The sequence below is a fragment of the Electrophorus electricus genome, chromosome 17 (assembly GCF_041902795.1).
Source record: "Electrophorus electricus isolate QZ-2024a chromosome 17, ASM4190279v1, whole genome shotgun sequence".
NCBI lineage: Eukaryota > Metazoa > Chordata > Actinopteri > Gymnotiformes > Gymnotidae > Electrophorus > Electrophorus electricus.
The window spans coordinates 1,895,494-1,911,160 of record NC_137513.1 but is presented as its reverse complement, the minus strand read 5'-3'; the positions used below and the strand labels follow the sequence as shown (position 1 = coordinate 1,911,160).

The 15,667-nt window shown below is 42.1% G+C and overlaps 1 protein-coding gene across 9 annotated transcripts; it reads right to left on the bottom strand.

Moving 5' to 3' along the window:
* Window positions 1–1,152: 1,152 nt before the first annotated feature.
* Window positions 1,153–15,142, bottom strand: picalmb (phosphatidylinositol binding clathrin assembly protein b). 9 transcript variants are annotated; one of them, XM_081699794.1, is made up of 24 exons: window positions 14,589–15,142; window positions 11,521–11,663; window positions 11,305–11,380; window positions 10,629–10,731; window positions 10,113–10,206; window positions 9,709–9,820; window positions 7,433–7,539; window positions 7,303–7,344; window positions 6,202–6,213; window positions 5,986–6,071; window positions 5,455–5,578; window positions 5,199–5,332; window positions 4,976–5,067; window positions 4,669–4,818; window positions 4,013–4,096; window positions 3,629–3,718; window positions 3,192–3,299; window positions 2,933–3,040; window positions 2,756–2,786; window positions 2,582–2,681; window positions 2,442–2,501; window positions 2,258–2,338; window positions 1,393–1,476; window positions 1,157–1,291 (listed from the first exon to the last, which is right to left on the bottom strand). In XM_081699794.1, the coding sequence occupies exons 1-24, from the start codon at window positions 14,716–14,718 to the stop codon at window positions 1,277–1,279; spliced, it is 2,166 nt and encodes a 721-aa protein (XP_081555920.1). In that variant the 5' UTR covers window positions 14,719–15,142; the 3' UTR covers window positions 1,157–1,276. The 9 variants fall into 9 exon arrangements, 8 of the variants coding, with proteins under 8 accessions (XP_026867546.1, XP_081555920.1, XP_081555923.1 ...); XM_027011739.3 differs by lacking the exon at window positions 1,393–1,476 and adding an exon at window positions 1,879–1,990 and having other exon boundaries at window positions 1,264–1,291; window positions 14,589–15,141; XM_027011745.3 differs by lacking the exon at window positions 1,393–1,476 and having other exon boundaries at window positions 1,153–1,291; window positions 14,589–15,141.
* Window positions 15,143–15,667: the final 525 nt, after the last annotated feature.

The window sequence follows — 15,667 nt, the reverse complement described above, 5'->3', positions numbered from 1 at the left end:
ACTATTTTTCTTACATATTTTAAATACGTAAACAAAAGAAAATTATCCGTGAGGACAACAATATTCAGTAGATCGTCGGTAAAGTCAGATTTGACTGAATTGCCTTCATATTTCAAACCACCCTTTACTAACCAACTAGACGAAGAGTCTATTCAGTATATACACAAAGCACCGGTCAACGGTGCTCACATTTTCTCTTTATCAAGACTTGTTTTTATTATTTTTTAAATTTTACACGATAAATATACAGTGATAACTATGACCTTTGTCCATGACCAATATCGCGTGAGGCAAGCGGCTCCCCATTCAGCTAGCAGCCCTGGTGAGAAGTGCTTGCTTTCTAGAGGTCTAGAACACGAGGGCAACTCTTCTCCGAGGTTCAGCTCAGAGGCAGCCATTTCAAACTGTGAAAGGATGGCATGCCATGCATAATACAGAAACACATCTCTTCCCAAGTGCAATACCTTGCAACCACTTGCTAGTCCGATAGCTCATTGCAAAAACCCTAGGCACTGTTATGACTAAATAGATCAACAAACCAGGTTCTAAAGTTTATCCGCCCAATACTGTTAGCTTGTGAACACGTGATCTACAAAGAGTATTTCTAGACACAAAACTTAGAGAATATTTAGTGTTCTATAATGAGTCAGCTTACAGGTTTATTTTGCACATAGCTATTTTAAAATTCTAATTACCACCCTTATACGATCCATCACCCATGTGTAATGTTGAATTATTTAAAGTTTTTCCAATGTACTTCATAAACATTCTCATTTTTTGAGTCAAAAACCATAAATAAATACAAACAACACACAAGAGAGGTCTACCTGTGAACACAATTAAAAAGACGAAACTAAATGGCAAGGTAAAACATCACTTCTTCTTCCTAATGTATACTATAGGAGTAGCTGACTGAATTGGAACAGTGGGAAACCCTGACCCATTCGCTCCCACTTAAAAAAAGATCGTAAAAGAAAACTGCATGAAGGGTCATTAAACTAGAAGTTCTCTACACCAAAAATCTTAAAGTCTTTCAGTCCCCTGTATCTATCTTTACAGATTATAAAATGTATGAGGAATCCCTATCAGGGTAGAAGAGCAGCATCACTTGATATTTCAGCCACAGTACAAAAATGATTGCAATAAGCTCCCAGTCTTATTACACCTTCAGTTCCTGCCCAGTTGACGTTAGAGACACGTTTAGTTCCTCTGAAGAGCATGGGCACACAGCTTCTCTGCGTGGTGCTTTGACTTCAGGGAGTGACTTCATCTTGTGTTACATAAACTGCATCTGAAAGCAAAGTCAACAAAGGTGAAGGTGCCACTGTGTGCTTTGAAATGATCCATATTTAAATTAAAAGAAACTATTAAATGCATTTTTTTTTAAGTCACCTGAATGTATGGCAAATGACTCACAAAACGTTTGACCCTTTTTGATTCATGTTGTATACTGTTATATCCTTTTATATACCGATTCTAGAAAGATAAAATATTGCATCCAACATTCAAATTTTAAACCATTAAACATAAACCAAAGTGGCCTGAGCTTGTTTCACAAGAACAAAATGATGAAAATGTACAAGACTTGCAACCACGGGCATGACCATCGACAAGCACATGTCAAGCAGCAGAGACACAGACACAGGCACAAATACAGATACAGACACAAGCATGGACATGGGAACAGCCACAGACAGAGACAAACACACACAAAGGTACAGATACAGACACAAGTATGGACACAGGCACAGCTACAGACATACACAGGCGCAAACACAGGCAAAGGCACAGATACAGACACAAGCATAGCCACAGCCAGTCACAGACACAGGCACAGGCACGGACAGACGCAGGCATAGAGACAGGCACAGGCAATACCTAGACGAAAGATGAGGTTCTACAAGAAATCCTTTAGAGAGAGCTGTGCAAAGGGGTCTTGTCCGGGGGCTCTGAGAGGACTCTGGCTGGAGGGGCTAGAGGCAGCAGAGGGCTAGTGGAGAGAGAACAACACAGAGAAAGACACAGAGAAAGGAGCAGCTGGGAGAGACATGGACAGGAGTTGATAAAGGATTAGAGAGACGGCCTGCACTCGGACAGAGAGGCCCATGGGAAGACAGTGGGGCACGGGACATGCTCATCATGGGGAACGGGGGTTCCGGAAAAGCTGCGCTCATCGCAAGAGCTAAACAGCGTATGCCGAGGCTCAAAGAGGGTTAATGGGGGATTGGTCATGGGAGGCTGGCGGAAGGCTGCATACCTGTGCGCTAGACACGGATCCGAAGGGGTTGCTTGGCCTCATGACCGGCTGGGTGTACATCATCGAGGGGAGCTGTGGGGTCTGAAGACATCGGAGCGGCGTTGAAAAACTCATGCCACTTCCAACAACAGCATCTCTGTCAGTTTTCAGGTGCAACAAACCAACTCTGCAGCTATGCGCTCACCATGCCATACGCCATCAAGCCTGTCGGGGTCGTGGCTGGGAAGGCCATTACTGACGGAGCCTGTGGAACACAAGGGGACCAGTGAGACGTCAGGAAATTCACTTCACCCAACTTCTTATGCCACAAAGCTCCAAAATTACCATGGAGACGGGGTTCCATGTGGTGGAGGGGGCAGCTTTGGGCTGCCAGTTCATTCCACCAGTCAGTTTTTTCTCTCCAGGCTGATTCCAGTGGATATCGCTGCACATTAACATTCATTTAGTTTTTCATCAGAACCACAAAGTTTGCTTTAATGATCTTTTTAATGAACTTACTTTTTGGTGGTACCATTTCCTATTCCTAGGTCTGAAAGCAAAAATCATAGAGATTACGTGATACGTTATGTCAAAAGCGTGCACAAGTATAAACTGTGTCTATTTTAGGCATTATAATGAAATCTAGAATGTAATATTACAGGCATCTGTTGGTCATTTCTATGGAAGAACACTTACTTCCAACTAGATTTGCTAGGGAGGAATCCAGGTCGTCTGACACGAGCTTCTCTGGGTGCTGAGAAGAAAGCTGACTGGACCCTGCCACTGTGGGCTTCAGGATCCCACCTGGAAGGGTTGTATGTGACTCATTTAAACTCATGCAGAATGGCAGCTTATTCTGATACAAACAAAGGAGAATATCAGTGACTAAGGGTGTGGGGTACTGTGGGTGTAGGGTACTGTGGGTGTAGGGTATTGTGGGGGTATGGATTTATACCATCAGTGTCCAAGTTGGAGGAAGCAGCTTTGTTTCCAAAAACAGACTCAAAGTCAACATGAAGCTCCCCTGTACTGTGTGGTGGTGGAACTGGAGGTGCACCAAACCCTTCACCAAAAAAAACACAGACATAAAACCAGCTCCTGCTTAGTTAGCCACATCATTTACTTATACCGTCATTTTACAATGCTATGTTATAATGTTTACTCTGGCAAAATTCACAAATAAGCTTGCAGAGTTTATGAATCCAAAGATCTCGCTCACGAACTAGACTTAGCGTTACCATTTTAAAGGTGTGAAGCTACAGAGACTTCAGCCGTGCCCGGTGTTGGAGCAAACAAAAAGAACATTAGACCGCACCGACAGAATGTGGACGAGAGGTGTGCGCAGGCCACAGGAAGAGCCGTATGAGTGCCTTCACCCGCACGACCCCCTACCTCGGAACAGGCCTGGTACCGCTGCCGGCTCGGTCTGGAAGGGGGACGGGTTTGGCAGACGCTGGACCATGGACGCTGGGCTGAAGGAGTCTGACATACAGGCCGAGGCGTCGGAGGAGACAAGGAGAGAGACAACAGCAGATGTTAGAGGGACCTCAACACCACAGACGCTGGTTGTATTAGTCTGAGCAGTTAATATTAGAGATGAGGCCAACATATACACGAAACAGCAGCGCTGGTTATCCGCGTATATAGAAGAGGCAAGCGGCATTCTGTGGAAATGGCTGTAGGTTCTCTACTTGTGCACATCATCCATTTGCACTGACTCAGTGCCCTATGTTTTCCCAAGGAACATAGGAGGAGATGGCTTGCCATCGGGGGTACCTGCGATAAAGTGTTCTATCCGCACTGCTCGTTTGTAATTGGCTGATACAGATGAACTTGGATCAATAAAGGGATTGTATTGATCTATAGTGGAGAAGGAAACAAAGTCATTCACATACTTTATGTCTTACAACCAGATCTCACGCTCATCGATAAATGACTTGGCATTTACTGTTTGTGCTGGACGTCTGAAATGGCACTGAGTTAAACTAAGAGAAGGAATAGCAATGCACTTAATGGACGGTGGTGTTGTTAATAGTGTTATGGCGTCTATGTAATGTACTTATAACCTGTCTCACTGTACTTCTTAACAGAGGTAAGCACACATTGTGCACACAGGCAGACTGGGAAACATCAATACATGTCTCAGTACTGATTACTTCAGTAATCAAATGCTTTATCATGTACGTGTGGATGACATGGCGTGTGATGTTTGATGGGGGTTTTTTTTGTTGTTTTGTTTTGCTTTTTTTTTGGTGATGGTGAAATATATTGGGTGCTTTTCCCATATCACAGGTGAAACAGTCGGACATAATGCATTACTAATGCTGCTGTAACAGCAGTGGGAACTCTTGGTCACCAGAAAGAACTTTTATATATATATGGATATATGGATGGCTGGATGGATGGATGGGAGGAGATCAAAGTATGTTTACCACCAAATATCTCATGACCTGATGTCCTAGAAAAACTAACACCATCGGATGACACGACAGGCAGATGAGTAGGATCGACAACGAGTTTGGTTAGGAAAGGATTTAGACTGGGGATGGAGTCATCGACAGCCTCAGAGGAAGAGAAAGGATCTGAGCAGGCAAAGGAGAGAGAGAGAGACAGAAGAGAGAAAAAGAAGAAGAAAGAGAAGAGCACAGTTGAACAGGAGGGATGTTAGAATGAGGCCAACGTAAGCATGCAGTATCTGAGCTTCACCCCCCCGCCCACACACACACAAACGTGCTCTACCTCCCCATGGTGTGGGTGCTGAGGGCCCAGCCTGCGCAGGCGGCTGGAAGGTGGTCTGCAAGTCGAAGAGGTCGCTGTCCATCTTCAGTGCACTGTGCGTATATGAGAAAGAGTTAGGTTTTGGAACACAGCCGTGCTGCACAGCAAGAAGCTGTGTTCCAAGCTGTGAAGAAAAGCATGAGTCCTCTGTGCTGAGACGTCTGGGCTGTGGGGAAAGACTCACCCATTAGAACAACTGGGGGTGGAAAAGAGATCAATGGCAGGGGCTGTGCAGATGCTGGCTGCCGTCGTGGAAACTGGAGACGTGTCTGTGGTGGCAAACGACGGCCTCTTAGACAGCTCCTTCAGCCTCTGCTCCTGGTGCAAACAAGACTGTTGTGAGTCGCGTTCACACATCCCTGCCGTCAGGTTACACGTACCCAATGGGGAGTGGTTCATGGTGGCTGTTGATCTGTGCGGGGCGGGTTCTGGTCGGGTACCTTCAGGGCCTTCAGCCGGGCCTGCTCCTCCTCCAGGGCTGCTTGTTTCTCCCTCTCATCCACCTTGGTGAAGGACATGCCAGTGGTGGCCAGGGACGATACAGCGTTGGAGAGCGTGCTTGCCCTGTGAAAGCCCAGCACAGGAACACTGAAGCTCTCTAGAGCTTACACCAGTGATCTGCCACTTCTGGACACTTTGAATAGTGTTCCTTTTACAAAAACAAACCACACACATCAACTCCGGGAAGACAGAACAAATTTTTTAAACAGAACAAATGCCCTATCCTGTCCTCGCAATTCCGAATGTATATGTATTCACATTAATACAAACTGACAGTAAGTCGTGTGAAATCTCACGATTGGTTGCACTGAGGGAGGAAGGGACTACAGCACTCTCTAGCCTTTTTACTTTACAACTTGAGTTATATGAAGTCCAGAAGCACATCGCTGTTCATGTTGGCCATGAATTCTCTGTGATTCTGGCATGATCCTGAAAGGCCACGCCCATAGGGCCTACCTGCTTGAGCCTACCTGCTGGCCGCTGTGGAATCCTTCACCTTCTTGCCCTCCAGAGAGGCCAGGTGCTGCTCCAGGGCTTCCAGGAGGCTGCTGGGAGCCTGAGACAACAAGAAGCCCTTATTCAGCTCAGCCTCGCACGCCGCAGGCAAACAGCACCAACAACAACGACAACGATAAAGATGAGAATTCCACCGAAGTGCAGAAGAAGTGCAGTAAAGAGGTACTTACACACACGGTAAACTGAAGGTGAACAGGAAGTGGACAGATGGAAAGACAGGGATAGATACAGAATATAAAGGTGGTATTGGTCAGAGATCCAGTGCACTTGAAAAAGCAACGATCCATTTGTTTTATTAATTGTGTATTCATCTTTAAGTACATCTAGAGTATTATAGAATATTAGAATATTTAAGTTTTCACAAGACACACTTTACAGGTTATAACTGCATGACTAGCTATGTCACCATGTAATTTTAAAGACCAAATCTTTCATACACGGGGTGTTTTCCAATCACCCAGTCAGCTGCACCCAAAACACCTTTATTTGCTGTAGGTAGTAAAAAGTTAAGAAAAGGGAAGTGGAACATTCCTTCGGTCACATGCACACCTCTACGGCCCTCATGCACTTGGCATTCTCACAGCAGAGAAAGGACAGCAGCAGCAGCTTGGCGAATACATGGAGTACATTACTGCTTTTAGCTAAGGCCATTTATCCAAAGCAACGTACAATTATGACTGAGTACAACTTGAGCAATTGAGGGATAAGGGTCTTGCTCAGACCTTGGAAGTACTGGGATTAGTTAATCATACCATGGGAGTACTGGAGTATTTAATCAGACCATGGTAATCAGGCCATGAGAGTAGTGGAGTAGTTAATCAGACCATGGGAGTACTGGAGTAGTTAATCAGACCATGGGAGTACTGGGATTAGTTAATCAGACCATGGGAGTACTGGAGTAGTTAATCAGACCATGGTAATCAGGCCATGGGAGTACTGGAGTAGTTAATCAGACCATGGTAATCAGGCCATGGGAGTACTGGGAGCAGTTAATTAGACCATGGGAGTACTGGAGTAGTTAATCAGACCATGGGAGTACTGGGATTAGTTAATCAGACCATGGGAGTACTGGAGTAGTCAATCAGACCATGGTAATCAGGCCATGGGAGTACTGGAGTAGTTAATCAGACCATGGTAATCAGGCCATGGGAGTACTGGGAGCAGTTAATCAGGCCATGTCAATAAGTTTATCTAAGCATAGACAATCAAACAGTCTGAAGCTCTGGGCAACTTGCAAAGAGAGCCTGCACGTCAAGAGCACGTGGTCTTACCTGGGACAGGTCTGGGATGTCCCCTCGGTCAATCCCCACCTGCTGTCAGAGCAGAGACGCACGAGTGTTACAACGGTGTCCTCCGCTAAACACACCCTCAGCACACTAACAAACAGCAGAAGACAGTCACCTCTGCCACTTTGAGGAACTCTGAGATACGAGTCATTCGGGTGAGGAACTTCTTGTAAATATCCAGGCCTTCTTTGCACTGAATCTTCTTCATATCAAAATACTTCTCTGTAAACAGAAAGCAAACACTTTACCCCTCAACAGCTGATAAAACCATAGTGGTCAGGTAATGGCGGACTGTATGGAAGCAATATCAAAATGGAGGCAACAACTAAAGTTAATCATGTCAATCTAATTTGCAAATGATATTTCATAATAGTCCTGTGAGCAGAATAGTGTGCTCTCATCATTATGAGTCAGACAAAGAGGACACTCATCTCCTCTCATTGGAGGGTTCATCACATTAATGGTGGAACCACGCTGAATCTGACTTTAAACACGAGGTCAAGCAATATCCTCTACACACACAGCCATTTCAGCCTCCTCAATAAATGAAATTGGTCATAGTCCTTGAATCCTTGTTTTGATATTGACAAAATAAGATTTAATCAAGAAGGAAAAAAAACCTAACTTTCAACCAGTCTTACTGCTATTATTTAGTTAGGTGTACTTAAGATTACAATGTGTTTCTACTTCTTTGAGAATTTTCAAATGACAGCACTCATACTGGGTGACCACGTGGTCTATAGCGCTACCTAAAGGGTGTCGGGTCATTTCTGGTAACTCAGAAGTTATCTGACTGATAGTATCTTGCTTTGTCCACTACCTAACTGTGCTGTCTTTCCAGTGGCCTCCTTATTTAAAAAAGCAAGAAGTAATATCTGTATATTTTGTGTTGTTTACAAATATTTACCTATAACAGTATGTGTAAGGGCACTTCCACTATAAATGTAAAAGCTTGTGGCTTATTCCTGCCTGTTCGTCCATTTACATTTACAGCATTGTCCACACCAGCTCACTCATGTAAAAGGTCAATAAAGGTTAATATATGACTCTGAAACAATCAGTCAACTGACTTCAGAGTGGTTCAGCTCAGCTTATCATTGCCTGTAAGACGCATGGCAGCCTACTACGCACAGCTGTATAGGAGGTGCACTAAATAAGGTGCTGTCTCAATGCATACTCATGTAAAGTTGTGAAGAAGGGAATTGGTTTTTTACTTCTTTAAATTCTGAGTCCTTCATGTTTGGATACTAACTCTTTATTTGCACTTTAATTTAATTAATGTGAAAGATTTGATCGTGTTCTGATGGTGACTGCATTGGACTTCTGGAAACCCTGTTCACACCTCTAATACCTCATCATATGTTGATCATATGTTAGATCAACTTTATCAGAAAACAGAAGAATACTGCCTAACAAATTTCAGTTATATATGATCATTCATTTTGTTATGAATGACAGCTGTCCGTTTTTCCAAAGGATTTTGTGAAAAACAGTGGGGCAAAACTACCACCAGCAAATAAAACTGGTAATGGTTTACCTGGTAAAGGTTTTAAAGACAAAGGTTTATCTGGTAGAGGTTTGTCTGGTAGAGGTTTATGTGGTAAAGGTTTATCTGGTGAAGGTTTATCTGGTAGAGGTTTGTCTGGTAGAGGTTTATCTGGTAAAGGTTTATCTGGTGAAAGTTTATCTGGTAGAGGTTTATGTGGTAAAGTTTTATCTGGTAGAGATTTTAAAGGTAAAGGTTTATCTGGTAAAGGTTTATCTGGTAAAGGTTTATCTGGTGAAGGTTTATCTGGTAGAGGTTTATCTGGTGAAGGTTTATCTGGTAGAGGTTTATCAGATAAAGGTTTATCTGGTAGAGGTTAATCTGGTAAGGTTAATGTGGTAAGGTTTTATCTGGTAGAGGCTTTAAAGGTAAAGGTTTATCTGGTAAAGATTTATCTGGTAGAGGTTTGTCTGGTAGAGTTTTATCTGGTAAAGGTTTATCTGGTAAAGGTTTTAAAGGTAAAGCTTTATCTGGTAAAGGTTTTAAAGGTATAGGTTTATCTGGTAAAGGTTTTAAAGGTAAATGGCTTGAAGCTAAACGTGCTGTAAAAGGTTACTCTGTGTGTGAATATAACATTCTTATATTTCACTTTTAAGTGTTTTATATTACAGCTATATCTCATTTGTCAACTTTACAAATTTGGACCTCAGCCAATGCCTGCATACCTTTCAACTTTTGCAAGTCAATGTACATTGTTTTATTAGTATTGTTGTTGTTGATGTTGTTGATGATGATAATGATGATGATGATGTTGCAAATAATAAAAAGTGAACAGAGAAATACAAGGACTATTCTGACTATAACCTGAAATCTTTGTTTGTCCTGGCATGTGCGGTGAGCCTTACCTAAGAGATTGATTATCCCCTCGTTATAAGCTGCAAAGAGTCTGATTGAATCTTTGAAGAGGAGCATGAAGGCGGCATTGATGACCCCGTTGGTGAGCTCATTGGCATTGACCTGGACAGACAATAATAATGAGACTGTCTCCCCCACAAAGACCAAACAATGACGTAGACAGTCTAACAATTTCACCATTCCACCATTTCACTGCGTGTTGTACTGTGTATGACTATGTATGTGACAAATAAACCAAACTTGAAACTTGAAACAACAGCTGGGTCATCGTTCCTCAAACAAAATTGGTGTTAAGGAGTAATGGACTCTCTGAAAGGTGTAAGCATAACGTGCAAGAAAATGAGAATGTAAAGTATAAAAAGTAAGAGCTCCAGGCTAAAGGATTCATACTTACGTTGAAGTCTAACAGGGCATCCATCTGGTTCTGGATGATGGGGATGGTTTTCAGCAGCTTTTCTGTGTTCATAGTTCTCATCACTCCGTCAACACTAAAAAAATAGGTCAAATGGCAGATCAGGGGACCAGCCGGTTGGGGGTTTTGGTACGTGGTCTGTTTCAAAAGCATCATGTCCTATCAGCACAACCCATTCCTGTCTGTCCTATCTGTCCATTCCTGTCTGTCCTATCTGTCCTGTCTGTCCTATCTGTCTCTCTGGCAGACAAGCAGACACTGCTAGAAGTTCACCTGCAATATCTGCTCCTTGTTTTGTTTCCTAAGAAAAAGATGGGATTGTTTACCGAGGTTTGACTTAATCGAGCAACTGCTACATAATAATCCGAGGTATTTTCTCATGGATCCAAAGCAGATTATACACTTTGAGATCTTATATATGCAAACATTCTTATATTTACATATTTATATTTTAACGTGAGATGAGCAATAGAAAACAGGTTTTCTCAGATGTCTTACCCACGCTTAACTTTTGTAAAATCGAAAGCCACCTGTCGATATGACACTGCTTTCTCATTCAGATATCGGCTGTATCTCCGAATGAATGTGGACATGTCATAGCCTAAAAGAAGATATGATACATATACATAAATCAGTACATATACATAAACACATAAACCCCTACACATAAACCAGTACATATACATCCACCCTGCTGAACCAATCATCAATATACAACTTCTGCAAACACATACTGCAATATACTATGTCATCAATATAGAACTGCTCACATATTATGCTTGTAATATAATGAGATTACATTTGGAAATCAATTTGTAATTATATGCAAACTGATACTTTGATTACGATCGAATTGCAATGTTTAAATTGCAGTGTTAAAGATGTTTTCCTACATCAGCTGATGTGCACTCACTCACTACACATGCATGTATGTACACGCCTGCCGAAAAGAATCAGCCCCTGGATGATGATAACAAAAGTGGTGGTAACAAGGTCTCTGTTGCTTCGGCTACCTAAGGAGATGCCTACATCATTTCTGCAGTAACAAGAACAGTCAAACCACAATGGCAATAACGCACAGTCCTCAGACTGTGCCTGGACTGAAACACGTCCATAAAGGACGACCAAAAGTCTGATGTCTGTTTATGTGCAAATCTGAGATGATACACTGCACCTTGTAGCCCACTCTTATCCAAAAAGTTACTGAGGTTGAATAACGTATTCCTAGAGGCCAAGTACTGGACAAAACGCTGCAACACAACACAGAAGAGAAGGGAGTTAGAGACTCCAGGGTTTCCTAGCAGTCCCACATCTTACCTTACTATTAGATATTTAAGTACATTTAAGTAGAAATCTCTGAATGCTTAAGGAGGTTGCCAGTTCCACTCACCTCGTTTCCATAAACCATGAGGTGATGTGTTGTGATGAGGGATTTGAAGACGACCACCCAGCTGGTGTTAGTGGTCCTTTCGAACAGCGAGTCAGCCAACTGAGGGATGTTTACGTTCATCTCATTGGTACAGTGGATTAGATCTATAAAACAGACGAAACCACACAGCAAACAAGCTCTAATAAGTCAACCAGCAAGAAGAAGACAGTGCTCACGAAAAAACAAATCACTGTGATCAGCGTGGTACAGAAGATGTGATTATTCATATATCATTAATGAAGATATTTGTGTATCTGTGTATGAAGAAACTAAGAATAATAGTTATCTGTGGAAGAAACCAGATCTGTTCAAGATAATCTGATAAAGGGCAACAAATGTGATTTATATGTAATTTTATGATATATTACAGGTATTGCACAACACCTTGAATAATGTCTGATTTAGACAATGCAGAATGTAGCAAGAAGACTTTTACAGTGAAGTGCCAGGTAAAAACCAAACACTTCAGATGTCAAAAAAGACAACAATGCCATCTGAATGCAGGCTTATAATAACTAATGCATTACCACATAAATTATTACCATTTTTCAAAATTTTACCTATATAAAAAATTCACATTTGGGCTGCACACTATATAATTTTTCATTCACTTTCCCGATTCTTTACCATTTATTTTATTCTGTGCTGAAAGGATTCTGCCAAATTTCAGATGAGTGTTCTGATTACATAATTTGTATAGTCCTACAAAGGTAAACCTTTTTTGGTCAAAATAATGCATGCTGGTTTTTAACCATGTTATGAGAAGACTTCACCAGTGTATTTTAATACAATGCAAGCCATATGACAATCGCAGTATGATTTATTGCACATTATTACCAACTGTAATGGGCCTGTATGAGTTCTCATATCGTACGGCCTTTGTTTCATAATTATGCGTTTGCCGGAGACTTCGGGTGAACTCATTATTCAGTCCCCAAACAAAACACCACTAATCCTTGATTAAATGTGACAATTAATTTCAGCCTTCCCAATTAGTTGAACATTAAAGGGCAGGATGAAAATATTCCATGTAGCAGTAGGTCCCGCTTCTGGTGCTTTTATTTAAATTCTAAAGTTCAACGAAGGAAAACACAAGCACGAGCTGTTCACCTTAGCATGTTAATGCCGCCTTCAAGTCGTGCGGGAAATATCGTATTTAGGAGAGGAGTAGCTACATCAACGTCGCCTTTCCTAGCGGGACACTCGCAGTTTTCAATAAGGCCCGACTTTCCGAGTTGTGGGCGGCTGCCGGTAGACGGTAAAAGTGTAAAGCTTATTAGCGGTACAGTTCAAGCTTTTATACACTGTGTGGACAACTTGCACTTATGTTGATGAGGAACAGCGACAAAGCTTATCATAAAGACCCTAATGTGTCTTCTATTTTCTTCATTTTCTTTCAAAGTAAGGCAAAGTAAACTTCAAAAGTACAAACAAAAGGAGTTTTCTCACGCCGTCCATGTTCTGCCGACCCAAAAGCACCTGAACGCACACTATGCCGTAATTACGACCTCCGAACTAGTCAGAGGGATTTCTGGAGGACTTGAAGGCAGCGTAAGCAGTGGACGGTCCCGGCTAGCTGCTGTGGTGGATCTGGTACCTGCTCAGGTGAATGCTCCAGGGTGTCTTCATCACACGCCTGCCTGGGCTACTCACCAAAACGTCACTGATAACTCTGACAAGAAACTCTCCACCTTGCGGGCTTGGTAACTGCTGAAACACTGAAATTTAGACAACAATACCCTGCAGGCGGTCTGCTAAGACGATTACAGGCCAGATAACTACAGACATGCCTACCACAAGCCTAGCAGTGGCTGGAGTCGGATGCAGAAGGCAAGCGATGAAAACATGGATTTGTTCAAATGTTTACTGTCCAGTGACTCTCGGGTGACTACAATCCAATAAACCCCCCCGGCTCCCATGATGAGAGACGTTTGCAGTCATGTTTGTTGCTACAATCTGCAAGATGCTGTACCTGTCACTACCTGTGGTAGGTCTACCGGAACAATATGCACTGGGTATTAAAAGGCGTCCGCTCGTGGCTCCACGCGCACCGAGTGAGAATATAGCTATTTTTCACTGGAGCTTTTTGTTTGCAATGGGAAAGCAGTGGGTCTTGGTGACTTACTACATTGACATGCTAGCTACAATGTGAGATGATGCTCGACATTTACAAGCCCAGTCTGAGCCCTCGTGCTAATGCATTCGGCACAAACAGCCTAGATTTAAAAGTAAAACGAATCTGTCCCTTATTAGCATCCATTTAAATAATGATCCATTTAAATAATGATCCATTTAAATAATGATCCATTTAAATAATGATCACTGTAGGGACTTCTAGTAGGCAAGGCGGACACGGTAGCCTAAGAAAAACCGGCATCGGTTACCTCGTGTAGCTTTGCTGGAGGAAATAAAGAGGATCAAAATGTATCGAATAATTTCAAACTAATGTAGCGTGATTCTGTAACGGTCCCACATAAACCGGACTACAGTTACGCTTAGTGCTCTGCCTGATGTGAAATTGATTTAATTCACTGCAGTTGCAAAATAAAATCCTCCATAGACTATTTTAACCACCCCTCAAACATTGTCTACTTACTATAAAAATTATATATATATATATATATATATATATATATATATATATATATATATATATATATATATATATATATATATTTCTAGCTTGCATGATTTTTTAGGAGAGCACTGGCATTATACGAATATATATATATATATATATATATATATATATATATATATATATATATATATATATATATATATATGTATGTATGTGTATATATATATATATATATATATATATATATATATATATATATATATATATATATATATATATATATATAAACATCTCCTGCCTCCACTAGTACAATGGTTCACTATTAGCCTAGCATTGCCGGGCCTGCCCATTGTGGGATCCGTTAACGTCGCCATAACAATACAACCATGAGCATCAGTGCACCTTTACCGCACCAAATGTCAGAAATGACAGCACGAGCGATACTTACAATCCAGATGTTTTTTCTTTGGGCCCATAATTTCGTGAGTCGTTGCCTTGCACACTGTTTTGGACACTGCTGATCCGGTAACGCTGTGCTGAGCAGCGGTTATCCTGTCGGTAATGCTCTGCCCCGACATCGTCAGTGCGTTAAAGCGGCTACGGGTAAAATGTATTTATCGGAGTGAAAAATGACAATGCTCGTATATCGTCCCGTGTGCCGAAACTCCGTGGGCGACCCCTTTGCCGTAAAATACGGGAGAGGATCAAAGGAAATAGGCACGCGGAGGAGAATAGGAATGGGCTCACTATCCACACACCGAAACGACGAATCCTGCACCGATGCGAGTAAATATCCCCTACCGAATCGTTACATTGTTAAAATCCTCAGAAAGATGTTTTACAGGTTCGTTCGCTGACTCATCGCTTATCTCTGTCTCGCCCCGAATCCCACCGTCTTTCCTCTTGTTTCTCCAAGCCTGCCGGGTTTAAAGGGCCAAAAGCGCTCACTGAAATGGCGGGCCTGCGCTGTTCCCGTAGAGGCGGCAGGCAGGATATAGGACACGCCGTTACATGCTGATCTTGGGTCAGTCAGTGACTGGGATCCCCACCTTAAGCTGGGTGGAAGGAATCCATCAATGCACTTGTTCTATAACGAGTAAATGTCCATGCAAAATATATTCCCTGCAAAAGGACGCGGGGAATTATTTTAGCTATGAGATAATAAATAGTTCATATTAATGCAGACTGCTTTCAGTGTTTTTAGAACTCGATCTTCGTCGGTTGCTTTTCACTGATATTGTATAAAACTGTTTTTAGTTACACTTTAGTTACACTTTTAGTTCTATCACAGAACTGGTCTTCTGCTTTCAAATAGTCACAGTAGGCAGGCAACACTGGGCTAAATAACCCCCACTAGATGTGCACATTATAACATTAAATAATATGTTTAAATGATCGGGGGCTCGCTGTTTGGTGCAATATAATTGGATACCTACTGTCACACTATTATAGACACACAGACACTGAAAAATCTGGACATTCGGATTCTTCCTCAATTTACAAGCAGATTCAACAGTCCAACAGGCT